At 36.7% G+C, this 20,532-nt stretch overlaps 1 protein-coding gene and 1 long non-coding RNA gene across 14 annotated transcripts in view; one reads left to right on the top strand and one right to left on the bottom strand.

The window, feature by feature from the left end:
• Positions 1-20,532, top strand: part of LRRC7 (leucine rich repeat containing 7) — a 600,349-nt gene that overhangs the window by 261,539 nt on the left and 318,278 nt on the right. For both annotated transcript variants that reach the window (XM_077120640.1, XM_077120639.1), the window contains one exon: positions 3,006-3,123. In XM_077120640.1, coding sequence (XP_076976755.1) covers positions 3,006-3,123 — 118 coding nt within the window. The remainder of the gene's footprint in view (positions 1-3,005; positions 3,124-20,532) is intronic.
• Positions 1-20,532, bottom strand: part of LOC143650171 (uncharacterized) — a 118,043-nt gene that overhangs the window by 55,336 nt on the left and 42,175 nt on the right. For 2 of the 12 annotated variants that reach the window (XR_013159411.1, XR_013159417.1), the window contains one exon: positions 295-811. The exons of the other annotated variants lie outside the window; for them this stretch is intronic. This is a non-coding gene — a long non-coding RNA (uncharacterized LOC143650171). Of the gene's footprint in view, positions 1-294; positions 812-20,532 lie in introns of those variants that run through there. 12 annotated transcript variants of the gene reach the window in all.

The raw sequence follows: 20,532 nt of genomic DNA, 5'->3' as shown, positions 1-20,532 counted from the left end.
AGGTCAGTTACTATGTGTCTTGTTTATAGCAGGTATCAAGAAACAGTTTTCCATAGATGAATGAATGAAATAATACTTATCGGAATATACATGTTTAGCCCCCAAACATGTTTTTTATTTTAAACTTTTGGGCCTTCCTCTTTTGTTTCAGCTCTCCTAGAAAACATCAAACCATTTGTGTTCAGTTTTAAATGTTTACTTCTCTGGAGACTAATTTAAATTGCATACTCTTCTTAAACCAATTTCTGTCATAATTAAATTATACTTGAGTACACAAGTATTTTAAGACTCAGAACAATTTTATTATTTTTGAAGTGTGAAATACCATTTGAAAATAAAAGGCAAGATAACCATGATCATTAACGTTAACAGCCTTATTCTAATTAGCTATTAATTGTATTTGCTATTTTCTACTGTTTTGAAGAATTACAGCTATTTTATAATCATTCTTCACTGCATTTTCATTCAAAGCTTCAACTTGAAAGAGCCATTAAAATGCCTTCTTAATATCTTTGCCAACTTATTGACATCATGACTCATATTCAGCAGTTCATTGCTTTGTTTATGAAGTCTAGATTCCAGGGAGACTCTTTACCCATCTGAAGCTTCCTATTTAGTGAAGTACCTTTTACAGTTGGAACTAGCATATCCTCATCTTCTCTTTGTTATTTATACTTGTTTTTAAAAATATTTATTCAGCAAATTCTATGTATTAGGCATGGTCCTGGTCACTTTAGTTTATAGAAAGGTGAAATGGATTGATACCAAGACGACTCAGGCATGACTCCAGCCTTCAAGGACACCTTATCATCTAGGAAGAAAAAAAGACTATTATTAAATAGATGTGCCTTTTTATCTGTGTATATAAATATTCATAATGGCTAACAGCTACCAATCACTTACTATGTGTCAAATGCAGTTTTATGAGTAAAGTACCTCATTTCATCAAATCCAAGTCCACTGAGTATAACATGTACCATTATTTTATCACAATAAAGAAAAATGTATGCTTATAAAAATTATAGTGTACCCTGATTGCAAAATGCAACCCAAATATCAGCGATACCTATATATGAAAAAAATATGGTACTTAGAATTGATGAAATACGACTCATTTTATCTTCTCAACGATCCTAGTTAAGTAATGCTATTATTCCTATTTCACAGGCAAGAATAAAGATAGAGTGCAGCGATGTTGGGTAACTTGAGCAATATCAGACAGCTTAATAAGTAGAGGAGCTGGACTGAACCCATATCATCAATCTGACTCCAGGAGTTTCCATATCTTTTCTTCTTGATGTGGCTTCATTTGAAATTAAAGAAAAATACATGGAGCTCTATTAATTCTAGAGAGCCCTTAAGAATTTAGTTCAGATTATCAGATGAATTAAAAAAAAAAAAACTCTTATTTTGAAAAGTATTTGCCTGAATAATGCTTAAAATGGTTATAATAACCAGACTAAAATGTTATTATCAATCTTAGCAAAGTCAGCTATGAGACAATTATTTTAATCTATGAATCTGTAACTAACTCGACTGCATGTAGATGTAATAATCTTAACAGAATGATGATGGGAACTGGAAAAAAATCTAAATTAACTTTTACCCTGGATGTAGACATCTGTTTTCCTATTCCTTTAAAGGGAAAATTAATAGTTGCTGAGAACTATCCATCAAGTCCTCTTTTGGAAGTTTTATAAAAAGAAGTAGCACCATTTCTGTGTGGCATGTTGGAAATTAATCCTAACGCTATATGAAGTATAGCAAATAATCTTGGTAAGGAGCCAAATATGACTAATCAAAGGCAAGAAACTACATATTTCATCTTTAGTAACAATCAGCAAAATCTATTTTTTGAAAAAGCTAATCAGTGAAGAAATAACAACCATGTGCTACATTGTTTTTGCCTATAAATAATGAATTTCATGTCAGAACAAGTGGTAGTTAAATGTACTGTGAGCCAATTGCATAGTCATGCATACCCAAGACTTCATCTGTGGAAATTCAGCAAAACAGAATTAGAAATGTCGAGAAAGAAAAGATCTCATTAAGATAATTCTTCCATAAATGAATAAAAAATTCTGTCCCAGCTGCTCATATCTTATAGTAGTCAAGATAACATGAACATAGCTAAAAAAAAACCTAATTTATTGTTTCTCAAAGTATGGTACTAGAATAACCAGATCACTGGAATGATGGCTAAAAATGCAAATTCTTGACCCCCGTTTCAGACCTACTGTAACAGTACCTCTTTGGGCAAAGCCCAAGAATCCACCTTTTAAAAAGTACCTCCATCTACAAGTGATTTATAAGCATATTGGATTTGAAAACCAATGCATTAACTTTTGGCTCTTTCCCTCATGATACTTTGGACTGATGGAAGAAATAAATAAATTATTAGTGACTCTTTTCACCAAATATCACAGGTTAAATGTTTCATTTACTTGGTATTTGTGAAGCAGTTATGGGTTGGGGGTGGGTGCAAAAGAAATGTGTACTCATTTAGAATTTATTTCAGTTCTTGCATGCAATATAAGCAACTGTTCAACCTGATGAAATGGAAGTAATATGTTATGAAATCTAATGTGGTTGCAGAAAATAAAGAATTGAGGTAATAATGGTAACAGTAGAAATAGAAAGTTGGTGATGACCTCAGTAATTATTTAAAAAAAAAAAAGTAGTAGAATTCAGTGATAAATTGAACATCAACAGTAAACAAATAGATGGGAACAAAAAGTAGAATATGTCTCTTAAGTTTTGAGTCAGGGTGACAAAAAATAGTGAGACAATGGAATATATGAAAACATTCTGAAAATAATTGAGAATACTGGTATGGAGAAGAGAAGTCTTTTTTTGTAGTTTGTCCTTTTACTGCTACATTTATAAAGATGGTGAATTGAAGTTTGTTACTGAGTTTACATGTCAATGGACTTTTGCTATTTGAGTTTGTGTGTGATCTGACTGAACCAAACTAAGATCTAATTAATGTTTTTTTTCTGTTACAGCAATTGTTCAACTGTCAAGCTCTACGAAAACTAAGTATTCCTGATAATGACCTTTCAAATCTGCCAACCACTATTGCTAGTTTAGTTAACCTTAAAGAACTGGACATCAGCAAAAATGGTAAGACCTTCATCATCAAGTAGCTTGAAAGTTTTTACTGAAAATGTGTTTTAAAGTTTTCTCTCAGAAAATGATATAACTATTTTTTTATTTTACCATAACTGTGAGTTTAATTTGTTGAAAAGTTGAATGGTAATTGATGTCAAAGACAGAAATCTACTTAGCCATCCTTTTACTAATGTGTTTGACTCACAAAAGCCTTTATTTCTCTCTGCATATTTTTATTAGTATTAGATATGTGAGCTAATAATTTCTAGAATATTTTAAACCTTTACACCTGTTTATTCCCCTCATTCTCAGACATGTCTCAAATGTCACCTTCTCAATGAGGCCTACTCATTTGCCCAATTTGAAATTGTTCTCTCAATTCTCCTTACTGTTGCTTTAACCATCATCATATGTAAAAGGAAGGGCTTTTTTGCTGTTTTGGCCATCACATGTACCAAACATGTAATATGTAGGCTTGGTAAATAACAGGTGATCAGCAGTGTTTTGTTATATTATTGGGTAACTTTTTAAATTTAATAGTTTTTCTTGATCATGTTGCTGATGTTGATATTAATGTTTTTCCTTTAAGTGTTTTTGGATTGATACTTAGACCTTCAGAAAATCTCCTACTCCCTCATTCATTCACTAAATCTTATTTCCTTCAAATTGCCTTCCACTTACCATTTTATTACAATGAGGCAGTCATCAGTCAAAAAGGTTTATGTAGAAAAAAAATGACAGAAGAGGGGGTCCAAGATGGTGGCTTAGTGAGGTATGAGATTTAGTTTGTCCTCCAGAGTAGCTAGTAAATAGCCAGGAACAGCACAAAACAACTGCTGGGGCTGTATCAGTGACTGGACACATAGCATGCACCAGTCTGGACCAACTGGACCAGCTGTGTTCCCACCCAAAACCCTGAGTCCCCCAAGCCACTGAGCCAGTGCCTCTCCCCTACAGGCTGCTTCGCAGAGGGGAAAGGAAAGAGACTTTACTAACAGCAAGGGGCTGAGTTCCAACAAGATCCAATGGTGGAATTAATTAACAAATTCTGACTTCTAAAAATAGACCCCCGGCTCAGCTGAACCTCAAGTAAAAGCTGAGGTTGCTAGTTTTTGCTCCAGCACAGAGGGGCAGGACTGATGGAAAAAGGAAAAAAAGAGGGTTTTTTTTTTTTTTTTTTTTTATCACATAGCACAAAATACTTGAAAGAGTCTGGGCCCTGAAGGAAAGAGGGGGCACATAGGACCTGGAGATACACAGAGCAACATACCAACTTAAGCTCTTGATTGGCAAATCCAAGGAATGGGAGTCCTGCTCTAAAAAGGAATATTTTTTCTTTCCTTTTTTGTGGCTATGTTTCTATGGCTTGGCTGCTTTTTGGATACAACTACAGGGCTTCTCAGGCTCCAACTGCCCCAGGCAAAGGTGGAATTAAGCTTGTCCGAGAGATTGTCTGGAGGCTGTGCCTTCCCCAGGAGAGGGGTGGGGCCCAACTCAGTTGGAATCACCTCTTCAAAGAATTCAGACCGGGGGGTCTGGAAAACTGAAGTGATTAAAGCCAGCCTATGACCTCTCCTCTTTCTCAACCATGCCCCCAGCAGGGAGAGTCTGCTGAGGTTAAAGACACCACATCACTTCATGCTGGTGGGACCTGCAGGCAGACAAGCACCACATACTGGCAAGATAGAGAAAACAGAGTCTAGAGGCTTTATAGGAAAGTTTTTCAACCTGCTGGGTCTCACCCTCAGGGGAAACTGACACTTGTTACTCTTTTCTCCTGAGAGGAGGCAAGTTTGGTCTGGGAAAATCTGACTGGGGTCTATAGTACCTAAGTAGACCCTTCTAAGGGGGAAAAAAAGTACCATGCAGCGGGGGCAAGAAACAAGAAAACAAGAACTGAAAAATTCTGATCTGTTAAACAAAATCTAAGTTAGAGGTCTAGAATAAGCTGAACTGAATGTCAAAAAACAGATAGACAACAAAGTCATCCAACAAGAAAATCCTAGGTAAAAAAAAAAAAAAAAAGTGAAAACAATCACCAGAATAAGTTAATGAAGGAAATTAAATGTCTAGATGCCAGCAAAAAGTAAGGAATCATGCTAGGAAAACTGAAGATATGGCCCAGTCAAAGGAACAAACCAACAATTCAAATGAGATACAGGAGTTGAAAAAGTTAATTCAGGATGTTTGAACAGGCATGGAAAACCTCATCAAAAAAGCAAATCAATGAATTGAGGGGGGGATAGAAAGGAGGCAAGGGTTGAACAAGAAGAAGGAATCAAAAGTCTGAAAAAACAAATCACAGAACTTATGGGAATGAAAGGCACGGTAGAAGAGATGAAAAAACAATGGAAACCTACAATGTTAGATTTCAAGAGTCAGAAGATAGGATTAGTAAACTGTAGGGCAGGACATCTGAAATCTGGCAAGCAAAAGAAAATAAAGGTAAAAGAATGGAAAAATATGATCAGGGACTCAGGGAATTGAATAACAACATGAAGCACATGAATATATGTGTTGTGGCTGTCCTAGAAGGAGAAGAGAAGGGAAAAGGAGGAGAAAAACTAATGAAGGAAATAATCACTGAAAACTTCCCAACTCTTGTGAAAGACTTAAAATTGCAGATCCAAGAAGTGCAGTGTACCCCAAACAGAATCAATCCAAATAGATATACTCCAATACACTCACTAATCAAAATGTCAGAGGTCAAAGAGAAAGAGAGAATTTTGAAAGCAGCAAGAGAAAAGCAATCCATCACATACAAGGGAAGCCCAATAAGACTATGTGTAGATTTCTCAGCAGAAGCCACAGAGACAAGAAGACAGTGATATGATATATTTAGGATACTAAAAAGAGAAAAACTGCCAACCAAGAATTCTATATCCAGCAAAATTGTCCTTCAAAAATGAGGGGGAAATGAAAACATTTTCATACAAAAAAATTACTGAGAGAATTTGTGACCAAGAGACCAGCTCTGCAAGAAATGCTAAAGAGAGCACTAAGGGCAGATAGGAAAAGACAGCAGAGAGAGGTGTGGAGAAGAGTGTAGAAATGAAGACTATCAATAAAGGTAAAAAGAGGAAAAAATTAGATATAACATATAAAATCCAAAAGGCAAAATGATAAAATAGAGTACTGCCCTTGAAGTAATAACACTAAATGTTAATGGATTAAACTCCTCAATCAAAAGACATACATAGGCAGAATAGATTAAAAAGCAGGACCCATCTATGTGCTGTCTACAGGAAACACATCTTAGACCCAAAGATAAACATAGGTTGAAAGTGAAAGGTTGGGAAAAGATATTTTATACAAATAACAATCAGAAAAGAACAGGAGTAGCTACACTAATATCCAACAAATTAGACTTCAAATGTAAAACAGTTAAAAGAGACCAAGAAGGATACTATGTATTAATAAAGGAACAATTCAGCAAAAGACATGGCAATCATAAATATTTATGCACTGAGTCAGAATGCTCCAAAATACATGCAGCAAACACTGTAAACACTGAAAAGAGAAATAGACACATCTACCGTAATAGTTGGGGACTTCAGTTCCCCACTCTCAGCAATGGACAGAATATCTAGACAGAGGATCAATAAAGAAACAGAGAAACTGAATAATACAAATAAATTAACTAGACTTAATAAATATTTATAGAACATTGCACCCCACAACAGCAGGATACACCTTTTTTTCAAGTGCTCATGATCATTCACAAGGATAGACCATATGCTAAGCAAGTCTCAATAAATTTAAAAAGATTGAAATCATACAAAACACTTTCTCAGATCATAAAGGAATGAAATTGGAAATCAATAATAGGCAGAGGGCCAGAAAATTCACAAATATATGGAGACTCAACAACACACTCTTAAATAACCAGTGGGTCAAGGAAGAAATTACAAGAGAAATCAGTAAATATCTCGAGTCAAATGAAAATGAAAACACAACATATCAAAATTTATGGGATGCAGCAAAGGCAATGAGTGCTAAGAGGGAAATTTATTGCCCTAAATGCCTATATTGAAAAAGAAGACAGAGCAAAAATCATGGAATCAACTATTCACTTGGAAGAACTAGAGAAAGAACAGCAAACTAACCCCAAAGCAAGCAAAAGGAAAGAAATAACAAAAATTAGAGCAGAAATAAATGAAATTGAGAACATGAAAACAATAAAAAATCAACAAAACCAAAAGTTGGTTCTATGAGAAAATCAATAAGATTGATGGACCCTTAGCAAGGTTGACAAAAAGAAGAGAGCAGATGCAAATAGATAAAATCAGAAATGGAAGCGGAGATATAACCACTGAACCCACAGCAATAAAGGAGATAATGAGAGGATATTATGAAACAACTTTATGCTAATAAATTCAACAATGTAGATGAAATGGACAACCATGAGAGATATAAACAACCAACATTAACTCGAGAAGAAATACATGACCTCAACAAGCCAATCACAAGAAAAGAAATTGAATTAGTCATTAAGAAACTCCCAAAAATAAAGGCCAGAACCAGATGGCTTCACATGTGAATTCTACCAAACATGCAAGAAAGATTAGTACCAATCCTGCTCAATCTCTTCAGAAAAATTGAAGAGGAGGGAAGGCTACCTAACTCATTCTATGAAGCCAACATCACTCTCATACCAAAGCCAGACAAGATACTACAAGAAAATAAAATTAGAGACCAATCTCTCTAATGAATATAGATGCAAAAATCCCCAACAAAATTCTTGCGAATTGAATCCAGCAGCACATTAAAAGAATTATACACTGTGACGAAGTAGGATTCATCCCAGATATGCAAGGATGGTTCAACATAAGAAAATCAGTTAATATAATACACTATAACAACAAATCAAAGCAGAAAAACCATATGATCATCTTGGTTGATGCAAAAAAGGTATTTGACAAAAGTCAACATTGTTTCTTGCCGAAGACACTTCAAAGGATAGGAATACAAGGGAACTTCCTCAATGTGATAAAAGTAATATATGAAAAACCCACAGCTAACATCATCCTCAATGGGGAAAAACTGAAAACTTTCCCCCTAAGATCAGAAATGAGACTAGGATGTCCACTATCACCATTGTTATTCAACATTGTGTTACAAATTCTAGCCAGAGCAATTAGATAAGAAAAAGAAATGCAAGGCATCAAAATTGGAAAGGAATAAATAAAACTCTCACTGTTTGCAGATGATATGATACTACATGTTGAAAACCCAAAAAAATCCACAGCAAAACTGCTAGAGCTAATAAACGAGTACAACAAAGTAGCAGGATACAAGGTCAACACGCAAAAATCTGTAGTGTTTCTATGTAGTAGTAATGAACAACCTGAGGGGGAAATCGAGAAAAAAATCCATTTACAATTTGAACCAAAAGAATAAAATATTTAGGAATGAATTTAACTAAGGATACAAAAGACTATGCAAAGAAAACTATGAGAAATTACTAAAAGAAATCACAGAAGACCTAATTAAATGGAAGGGCATACTGTGTTCATGGATTGGAAGACCAAATATAGTTAAGATGTCAATTCTACCTAAATTGATTTATAGATTCAATGCAAGACCAATTAAAATCCCAAAAACATACTTTTCAGAAATAGAAAAAACAATAACCAAATTTATTATGTGGAAGGTCAGGGTGCCCTGAATAGCTAAAAATACCCTGAGGAAGAAAAATGAAGTCAGAGGTCTCACACTTCCTGACTTAAGGCGTATTATGAAGCTACAGTGGTCAAAACAGTATGGTGCTGGCATAAAGATAGATATACTGATCGATGGAATGGAATAGAGTGTTCAGATATAGACCCTCTAATTTATGGACAATTGATCTTTGATAAGGCAGTCAAGCCAACTCACCTCGGATAGAATAGTCTCTTCAATAAATGGTGCTTGGAGAACTAGATATCCACATGCAAAAGAATGAAAGAGGGTCCATATCTCACACCCTATGCAAAAATTAACTCAAAATGGATCAGACACCTAAGTATTAGATCTAAGACCATAAAACTTTAGAAGAAATTGTAGGGAAGTATCTTATAAATCTTATAATAGGAAGCGGTTTCCTAGATCTTACACCCAATGCAAAAGCATTAAAGAAAGAGATAGATAAATGGGAACTCCTCTAAATTAAGCACTTTTGTGCATCAAAAAACTTTAACAATAAAGTAGGAAGACAGCCTACACATTGGGAGACAATATTTGGAATCTATATATCAGATAAGGGTCTAGTAACCAGAGTATATAAAGAGATTGTTCAAATCAAGAACAAAAAGACAAACAACCCAATTACAAAATGGACAAAAAACATGAACAGACACTCTTCGGAAGAGGAAATACAAATGACTAAAAGGCACATGAAAAGATGCTCAACTTCCCTGGCTATTAAGGAAATGCAAATCAAAACCACAATGAGATATCATCTCACACCCACCAGAATGGCCATTATCAATAAAACAGAAAACGACAAGTGCTGGAGAGGATGTGGAGAAAGAGATACACTTATCCACTGTTGGCGGGAATGTAAAATGGTACAACTGCTATGGAAGGCAGTTTGGCAGTTCCTCAGGAAGCCAAGTATAGAATTGCCATATGATCCAGCAATACCATTGCTAGGCATCTATTCAGGGAACGAGAGGGCAAGAACACAATGGACATTTGCACACTAATATTTTTAGCACCATTATTTACATCCAAGAAATAGAAATAGCCCAAATGTCTATCAACAGACAAATGGCTAAACAAGCTGTGGTATGTACATATGATGAAATATTATGCAACTGTAAGACAGAATAAAGTCATAAAGTATATAACAACATGGATGGACCTTGAGGGCATTATGCTGAGTGAAATTTGCCAGAAACAAAAGGACAAATACTATATGGTCTCACTGTTATGAATTAACATTAATGAATGAACTTGGAGAATTTCAGTTAAGAACAGAGGCCATCAGGAGATAGAAATGGGGTAGATATTGGATAACTGGGGCTGAGGGATACAGATTGTGCAACAGGACTGATTGTAAAAATTCAGAAATGGATAGCACAATACTACCTAATTGTAGCACAATAATGTTAGCACAGTCAGTGAAGCTGGATGTGAGAATGATAGAGGGAGGACGGCTGGGAGCACAAATCAAACCAGAAGGAAAGATAGATGATTTATTTGAACAGTGAATAAAAAAGTATTTGCACAGTTCCCTTGGGGGAACAGTGAGAAAGGGGAAAAATTCAACTTCCCCATTTGGAAAATTCCTGATATTCTCACCAGCAATAGGGACAACCAAATCATCAGACCGAGCCCTCAATCTTGGGGTTTGTTCATATGAAACTTATCCCCACAAAGGATAGACTAAGCCTACTTAAAATTAGGCCTAACAGTCACCCCCAGAAAACATCTTCTGTTGCTCAGATGTGGCCTATCTCTCTCTCAGCCAACACAGCAAGCAAGCTCACCGCCCTACCTCTCTCTATGGGGGACATGGCTCCCAGGGATGTAAATCTCCCTGGCACCATAGGAGAAAAATCCTAGAATGAGCTGGGACTCAGCATCAAGGGATTGAGAAAACCTTCTCAACCAAAAGAGACAAGAGAGGAATGAGACAAAATAAAGTGTCAGTGGCTGAGAGATTTCAAACAGAGTCTAGAGGTTATTCTGGAGGTTACTCTTATGCATTTTATAGATATCCCCTTTTTAGTTTAAAGTATATTAGAGAGGCTAAAGGGAAGTGCCTGAAATTGTAGAGCTGTGTTCCAGTAGCCATGTTTCTGGAAGATAAATGTATAATGGTACAGCTTTTGCAATGTGACCATGTGAGTGTGAAAACTTTGTGTCTGATGTTTATTTTATCTATGGTATTGACAGGTGAGTAAGAAAATATGGATTAAAAATAAATAGATAATAGAGGAACAAATGTTAAAATAAATTGAGTAGATTGAAATACTAGTGAAGAATGAAAGGAAATGGTAAGGGGTATAGAATAAATATAGGGGGAACAAAAGTTAAAATATATTGAGCAGATGGAAATACTGGTGGTCAATGAGAGGGAGGGGTAAGGGGTATGATATGTATAAGTATTTTCTTTTTGCTTTTATCTCTTTTTATGGAGTGATATAAATATTCTAAAAAATGATCATGGTGATGAATATACTACTATGTGATGATATTGTGAGCCATTGATTGTACACTATGCATAGAACGTTTGTATGTTAAGAATGTTCATGTTTATATGTTGTTTTGGTTTGATAATAAAAAAAAATTTTAAAGGGTTATATATGGGCACTATAAGGACATAAAACATACCCCCTTTAAAATCAGTCTAAGTTGCTAAACTTGCATGTGGGGGGTGGGAGGGTGGAGTACTTTGGTTATTTCAGGCAATATGCTTGGTGTCAAAGGGACAGGTGTGAACAAAACAGTTCCCTTATGAACAAAACGTGGCATGAACAAATCATGTCAAGCTTGCATTCTAATAGATGCATTAGACATTAACCAAATGTTTATACACGATTAAATAATTGCAAATGTGTGAGGATGCATGGAACGTGATGTGCACATGAAGGGGACATAGTCCAATCAGTCTGGTTAGGGGCTGATGTTCTAACCAAGCTCAGACAGGAAAAATAGAAGTTAGGCAAGCCTGGCTTGATATTCTAGATAAATAAGAATCTGTCTAGTTTTAAAGACCTCCAGACAAATCTTGTGATAACATATAATTACGGCTCCTGAAGCAATTTGCTGAAAACTCAACTGGGTTTTCAGGAAAACAATCCTAAAAAGCCATCAGGAAAACAATCCTGCAAAAAGATGTATGCAGACTTAGGGAGAACATAACTGAATTTAAACCCTTTGAAAGATGATATTAGGTCTAGCTTTATTCTTTAAGAACAGTTTTGCCACATATTTGTATGAATTAGTATTTCTGTATTTTAATAACAGGATAACTTTCATTCTGTAATTAATACTGCTTACATATTCACACGCATTAATATATCAAATTCTCTTTTCAAATTACAATTTCTGAGAAATATTATAAAGCCAAATACCACATTCTTTGACCATCAGACAGGTTTGAGTAGGGTATTCCAAATAAATGAAATTTATCCTAATTTTGAAGAGGATCAGATAAAAAATTCATGACCAAATATAAAATTACTGAGAAATAAAACTTTTTGTAGGCATTAAATAATCCTCCAGTGGCCCTCTTGCATCAAGAAATTCTTGTTGCCAGGAAGTGAATTGCCAGTGATACTTCTTCAACTCAGAAGTAACTATGTGAGCATCCTTAGAAATCCTCTGGACTGTCATTTAGATACTTTTCGCTGTGCTTATGATTCTCTGTTCTGGAAGTATTTACACAAAAAGACATGCAAGAAATGGTGAACTGTTTTGCAAAGTTTAGTACAGTGTTAAAGGCTTGCTTGATTAGCATGATGATATATCAGGCGTTGCTAGAAGTAACCCAGACAGTAAAAGATTTCATCATGTCAGCCTTTTCAGAAAATTGTACCTAAAACAAGATATGTCTCTGAATTCTATGGCCAAGACCTGGACAGTTACTTAAAGAGCATAATAAGCCCTTTGGGAATCTGTCAAGTGAAGAAAAAGCAGATAGTGAACATTAAATGTAGCATCCGTATTGCTTTTGACAACCCTGGAATAACCCTGGCCAAATTCTTATTCCCAAATGCATCAGGTTTGTCCTTTTTGACACAAAGATCTATGCTATTTTTTTTTCTTTTTGCCCCAAATATAGTTTCCTTACCACTGTTGCTCCCCATCAACCAGGCTGAGTACTTTTTACCTTTAAAAAGACATTTCAGATGACACGTATTCTGAGAAACTTTCCTGAACATCCTAGACACAAAGAAAATGAATTGCTCTTTCCTCTTTGATATGGTTTTGGTTTGCTGAAGCTGCCAGAATACAATATAAGAGAAATGAAATAACTTTTAAAAAGGAAATTTATTAATTTCCACATTTACAGTTCTAAGGCCATACAAATGTCCAAACTAAGGCATCCAGAAAAAAATATGTTGACTCAAGAAAGGTCAGTGTCTATGACATGGGAAGGTATGTGGCTGGCATCTGCTGGTCCTTGTTCCCAGTTCTATTGCTTAAGCTTCTGAGGCTATGGGCCTTCACTTAGCTCCTTCGGCACACAGGTCTGGATTCTGGCTTGCTTAGCAGCAAATGAGAAATCACATGGTGCCTTCTGCTGGACTCTGCATCTCCAAATGTCCATTTCTAGGCATCTGCTCTCTCCATCAGTGCTCCAAGCATCTCTAAATGTCTGTCTCTTTCTACTCTGAAGCAACCGTTTTCTCCAAAATATCTCCCCTCTGAAAGGACTCCAGTAAATTAATGAAGGCACACCTTGAATGGGTGATGTCACATCTCCATCTAATCAAAAGGCTGCAACCATAATTGGCTGTGTCACATCACCATGAAAATTATCTAACCAAAAAGTCACACCCTCAAGTTGAGTGGGTCAGTCTCCATGGAAACAATCTAATCAAAGATTTCTACCCTAAACAATAGGTCTGGTCCCCCAGGATTGGATCAGGATTAAAACATGGCTTTTCTGGGGTACACAGCAGTTTCAAAATGACACAGATACCTTTATATCTTGTTTATGTTTTGAACTTACCATACTTTTAAATTTAATTTTATATACCTCTGTCTTTTATTAGACAGTGGGACCCTTTAAATCAGGCACTATTTTATTCATCTGTATTTGGTCCTGCTAGCTTAATATCCGACATATATGGTAGGTTCCCAATAAATGTTTAGTAGGCAAACATTATGGAGAGACATTTTTTTTTTAATTATAATGTATGTATTGCCCCTCATTGCACTTGGGGCCCAATAAATGTTTTAAGTGAGATCTGGTGAAGATAGAACTGACACTACAATAAGTAATAATTCATCTCTAAAATCAGCTCTAATTTGGCATGTAGTAATATGTTTTATATACTTTTCCTTGGAGTAATGACTACTTCCTATCCAGCTTTGACTTTTCCCCTAAACTTCAGACTCATATAGCCAGCTGCCTGCTTGAGGTAGCTACAAACACCCCAAACATGTGCATAAAACCAACCTTACCATCCACCTCCAATCTGCTTTTTCTCCATGATCCAGTCTCTGTTAATGCTACTATGATTCACACAGGCATTAAATGCAAAAACTCATTCTCTCCTTCATTACCCACAGCCAGTCAATCACTGAGCTCTACCAAACTTGCCTCCTAAATACATGCCCTCTATTCCCTCCTTACACTGCCTTTGTTATGGTCAAACTTCCTCGTCTCTTTATTGTACTGCTTGAATAGCCCCTTAACTGTCTTCCCATCTTCATTATTGCCAGCACCATTATCAAAACCATCCTCCACAAAATAGCTTTGGTGTTCTTTGAAAAATTACACATATGACTGGGTTACTCTCAAAAATACTGGAGTTTACCTAGGCTAGAGTATAGACTCCTAGCAATATTATATCTCCATGAGTGACCTCTATCTACCTTTCCATCCCTTCTGTCAATCCCACCAAGGATGATTTTCACTTTTAACTTTATGTTCTAGATATTGAAGAGCTACCCCAAATATTTAATGCTGTTTCACTACCTCCGTGCCTTTCTTCATATTATTTCCTCTCCCTGAATCACCTTTCCTAAAAAAAAAAAAAAAAAAATCTTACTCCTCTTTCAAAACTCAATTCAGGGGCCAAGATGGCACCTTAGTAAGGTACGCGTGTCTTAGTTCCTCCTCCAGAGCAACTACTAGGTGAACAGAAACAGTGCAGAACAGCTCCCGGGGCCACAGCAGGGAATGGACACACAGCGTACCCCAGTCTGGACTGGCTAGACTGACTGCGAGACTCTGCTGCGGTGAGATCCCCGAGTGGCACGCAATTCCCCGAGCAGCGGCACCTGGCGGCCGGAGCACCTCCCTCCCTCCTTCCCGGGCCGACTGAGAGTCTCGGAGAGGCAGGTTTCCCAAGCCGCGGTGGCCGGCACCCCTCTTTTGCGGGCAGCTTCCTGGACCGGCTACGAGTCTCGGATCAGAGGGCTACCCAAGCCACGGTGGCCAGCGACTGATGCCCCTCCCCCGCGGGCGGCTTCCTGGTCCGGTGGCGAGTTTCCGAGGCCGCGGCGGCCGGCAACCGGCACCCCTCCAGGGAGAGGAGGGAATTTCCGACAGGGGCAGGGACTGGGTCCAACCAAACACCAATAGGGGCATTAATAATAGGAGCCACAGGGTCCCCTCAAGCCGCGGCGGCTGACGCCCCCACCACGCGCGGCCCCCCGGACCAATTGAGAGAATTGGATCGGAAATCCCCAGGCCGTGGAGAACGGTGACCGGGGGGATCCCTTCCAAACACGTGAGACAAACGTGTGCCACAAGTGCCACCTACTGGGCAGGATAAGAAAAACAGAACCCAGAGATTTCACAGAAAAATCTTACAACCAGTTGGGTCCGACACCCAGGGAAATCTGACTAAATGCCCAGACACCAGCAGAAGATAACAGTCCATGCTCAGAAGATTGAGAATACGGCCCAGTCAAAGGAACAAACCAATAGTTCAAATGAGATACAGGAGCTGAGACAACTAATGCTGAATATATGAACAGAAATGGAAAACATCTTCAAAAACCAAATCAATAAATTGAGGGGGGACATGAAGAAGACATGGGCTGAACAAAAAAAAGAAATAGAAAAACTGAAAAAACAAATCACAGAACTTATGGAAGTGAAGGATAAAGTAGAAAAGATAGAAAAAAAAATGGATACCTACAATGATAGGTTTAAAGAGACAGAAGATAGAATTAGTGATTTGGAGGATGGAACATCTGAATTCCAAAAAGAAACAGAAACTATCGGGAAAAGAATGGAAAAATTTGAACAGGGTATCAGGGAACTCAAGGACAATATGAACCGCACAAATATACGTGTTGTGGGTGTCCCAGAAGGAGAAGAGAAGGGAAAAGGAGGGGAAAAACTAATGGAAGAAATTATCACTGAAAATTTCCCAACTCTTATGAAAGACATAAAATTACAGATCCAAGAAGTGCAGCACACCCCAAAGAGATTAGACCCAAATAGGCATTCTCCAAGACACTTACTAGTTAGAATATCAGAGGTAAAAGAGAAAGAGAGGATCTTGAAAGCAGCAAGAGAAAAACAATCCATCACATACAAGGGAAACCCAATAAGACTATATGCAGATTTCTCAGCAGAAACCATGGAAGCTAGAAGACAGTGGGATGATATATTTAAATTACTAAAAGAGAAAAACTGCCAACCAAGACTCCTATATCCAGCAAAATTGTCCTTCAAAAATGAGGGAGAAATTAAAACATTCTCAAACAAAAAGTCACTGAGAGAATTTGTGACCAAGAGACCAGCTCTGAAAGAAATAATAAAGGGAGCACTAGAGTCAGATACAAAAAGACAGAAGAGAGAGGTATGGAGAAGAGTGTAGAAAGAAGGAAAATCAGATATGATATATATAATACAAAAGGCAAAATAGTAGAGGAAAATATTATCCAAACAGTAATAACACTAAATGTTAATGGACTGAATTTCCCAATCAAAAGACATAGACTGGCAGAATGGATTAAAAAACAGGATCCTTCTATATGCTGTCTACAGGAAACACATCTTAGACCCAAAGATAAACATAGGTTGAAAGTGAAAGGTTGGGAAAAGATATTTCATGCAAATAACAACCAGAAAAGAGCAGGAGTAGCTATACTAATATCCAACAAATTAGACTTCAAATGTAAAACAGTTAAAAGAGACAAAGAAGGACACTATATATTAATAAAAGGAACAATTAAACAAGAAGACATAACAATCATAACTATTTACGCACTGAACCAGAATGCCCCAAAATACGTGAGGAATACACTGCAAACACTGAAAAGGGAAATAGACTCATATACCATAATAGTTGGAGACTTCAATTCACCACTCTCATCAATGGACAGAACATCTAGACAGAGGATCAATAAAGAAATACAGAATCTGAATATTACTATAAATGAGCTAGACTTAACAGACATTTATAGGACATTACATCCCACAACAGCAGGATACACCTTTTTCTCAAGTGCTCATGGATCATTCTCAAAGATAGACCATATGCTGGGTCACAAAGCAAGTCTTAACAAATTTAAAAAGATTGAAATCATACACAACACTTTCTCGGATCATAAAGGAATGAAGTTGGAAATCAATAATAGGCGGAGGGCCAGAAAATTCACAAATACATGGAGGCTCAACAACACACTCTTAAACAACGAGAGGGTCAAGGAAGAAATTGCAAGAGAAATTAGCAAATACCTCGAGGCGAATGAAAATGAAAATACAACATATCAAAACCTATGGGACGTAGCAAAGGCAGTGCTAAGAGGGAAATTTATTGCCCTAAATGCCTATATCAGAAAAGAAGAAAAGGCAAAAATGCAGGAATTAACTGTCCACTTGGAAGAACTGGAGAAAGAACAGCAAACGAATCCCAAAGCAAGCAAAAGGAAAGAAATAACAAAGATTAGAGCAGAAATAAATGAAATTGAAAACAATAGAGAAAATCAATAAGACCAGAAGTTGGTTCTATGAGAAAATCAATAAGATTGATGGGCCCTTAGCAAGATTGACAAAAAGAAGAAGAGAGAGGATGCAAATAAATAAGATCAGAAATGGAAGAGGAGCCATAACTACTGACCTCACAGAAATAAAGGAGGTAATAACAGGATACTATGAACAACTTTATGCTAATAAATACAACAATTCAGAGGAAATGGATGGGTTCCTGGAAAGACATGAACAACCAACTTTGACTCAAGAAGACATAGATGACCTCAACAAACCAATCATAAGTAAAGAAATTGAATCAGTCATTCAAAAGCTTCCTAAAAAGAAAAGTCCAGGACCAGACGGCTTCACATGTGAATTCTATCAAACATTCCAGAAAGAATTAGTACCAACTCTCCTCAAACTCTTCAAAAAAATCGAAGTGGAGAGAAAACTACCTAATTCATTCTATGAAGCCAACATCACCCTCATACCAAAACCAGGCAAAGATATTAAAAAAAAGAAAACTACAGGCCAATCTCTCTAATGAATATAGATGCAAAAATCTCAGTAAAATTCTGGCAAATCGTATCCAACAACACATTAAAAGAATTATACATCATGACCAAGTAGGATTCATCCCAGGTATGCAAGGATGGTTCAACATAAGAAAATCAATTAATGCCAATACACCATGTCAACAAATCAAAGCAGAAAAATCACATGATCATCTCAATTGATGCAGAGAAGGCATTTGACAAGATTCAACATCCTTTCCTGTTGAAAACACTTCAAAAGATAGGAATACAAGGGAACTTCCTTAAAATGATAGAGGGAATATATGAAAAACCCACAGCTAATATCATCCTCAATGGGGAAAAATTGAAAACTTTCCCCCTAAGATCAGGAACAAGACAAGGGTGTCCACTATCACCACTATTATTCAACATTGTGTTGGAGGTTCTAGCCAGAGCAATTAGACAAGAAAAAGAAATACAAGGCATCAAAATTGGAAAGGAAGAAGTAAAACTATCACTGTTTGCAGACGATATGATACTGTACATCAAAAACCCGGAAAAATCCAGAACAAAACTACTAGAGCTAATAAATGAGTACAGCAAAGTAGCAGGTTACAAGATCAACATTCAAAAATCTGTAGCATTTCTATACATTAGTAATGAACAAGCTGAGGGGGAAATCAAGAAACGAATCCCATTTACAATTGCAACTAAAAGAATGAAATACCTAGGAATAAATTTAACTAAAGAAACAAAAAACATATATAAAGAAAACTACAAAAAACTGTTAAAAGAAATCACAGAAGACCTAAATAGATGGAAGGGCATACCGTGTTCATGGATTGGAAGACTAAATATAGTTAAGATGTCAATCCTACCTAAATTGATTTACAGATTCAATGCAATACCAATCAAAATCCCAACAACTTATTTTTTGGAAATAGAAAAACCAATAAGCAAATTTATCTGGAAGGGCAGGGTGCCCCGAATTGCTAAAACATCTTGAGGAAAAGAAACGAAGCTGGAGGTCTTGCACTGCCTGACTTTAAGGCATATTATGAAGCCACAGTGGTCAAAACAGCATGGTATTGGCATAAAGATAGATATATCGACCAATGGAATCGAATAGAGTGCTCAGATATAGACCCTCTCATCTATGGACATTTGATCTTTGATAAGGCAGTCAAGCCAGCTCACCTGGGACAGAACAGTCTCTTCAATAAATGGTGCCTAGAGAACTGGATATCCATATGCAAAAGAATGAAAGAAGACCCATATCTCACACCCTATACAAAAGTTAACTCAAAATGGATCAAAGATCTAAACATTAGGTCTAAGACCATAGAACAGTTAGAGGAAAATGTAGGGAGATATCTTATGAATCTTACAATTGGAGGCAGTTTTATGGGCCTTAAACCTAAAGCAAGAGCACTGAAAAGGAAATAAATAAATGGGAACTCCTCAAAATTAAACACTTTTGTGCATCAAAGAACTTCATCAAGAAAGTAGAAAGACAGCCTACACAATGGGAGACAATATTTGGAAATGACATATCAGATAAAGGTCTAGTATTCAGAATTTATAAAGAGATTGTTCAACTCAACAACAAAAAGACAGCCAACCCAATTACAAAATGGGAAAAAGACTTGAACAGACACCTCTCAGAAGAGGAAATACAAATGGCCAAAAGGCACATGAAGAGATGCTCAATGTCCCTGGCCATTAGAGAAATGCAAATCAAAACCACAATGAGATATCATCTCACACCCACCAGAATGGCCATTATCAACAAAACAGAAAATGACAAGTGCTGGAGAGGATGCGGAGAAAGAGGCACAGTTATCCACTGTTGGTGGGAATGGCAAATGGTGCAACCACTGTGGAAGGCAGTTTGGTGGTTCCTCAAAAACTGAATATAGAATTGCCATACGACCCAGCAATACCATTGCTGGGAATCTACTCAAAGGAATTAAGGGCAAAAATTCAAACGGACATTTGCACACCAATGTTTATAGCAGCATTATTTACAATTGCAAAGAGATGGAAACAGCCAAAATGTCCATCAACAGACGAGTGGCTAAACAAACTGTGGTATATACATACGATGGAATATTATGCAGCTTTAAGACAGGATAAACTCATGAAGCATGTAATAACATGGATGGACCTAGAGAACATTATGCTGAGTGAGTCTAGCCAAAAACTAAAAGACAAATACTGTATGGTCCCCATGATGTGAATCGACATTCGAGAATAAACCTGGAATATGTCATTGGTAACAGAGTTCAGCAGGAGTTAGAAACAGGGTAAGAT

The sequence above is a fragment of the Tamandua tetradactyla genome, chromosome 11, assembly GCF_023851605.1.
Source record: "Tamandua tetradactyla isolate mTamTet1 chromosome 11, mTamTet1.pri, whole genome shotgun sequence".
Lineage (NCBI taxonomy): Eukaryota > Metazoa > Chordata > Mammalia > Pilosa > Myrmecophagidae > Tamandua > Tamandua tetradactyla.
This window is presented reverse-complemented; position numbering and strand designations above follow the sequence as displayed.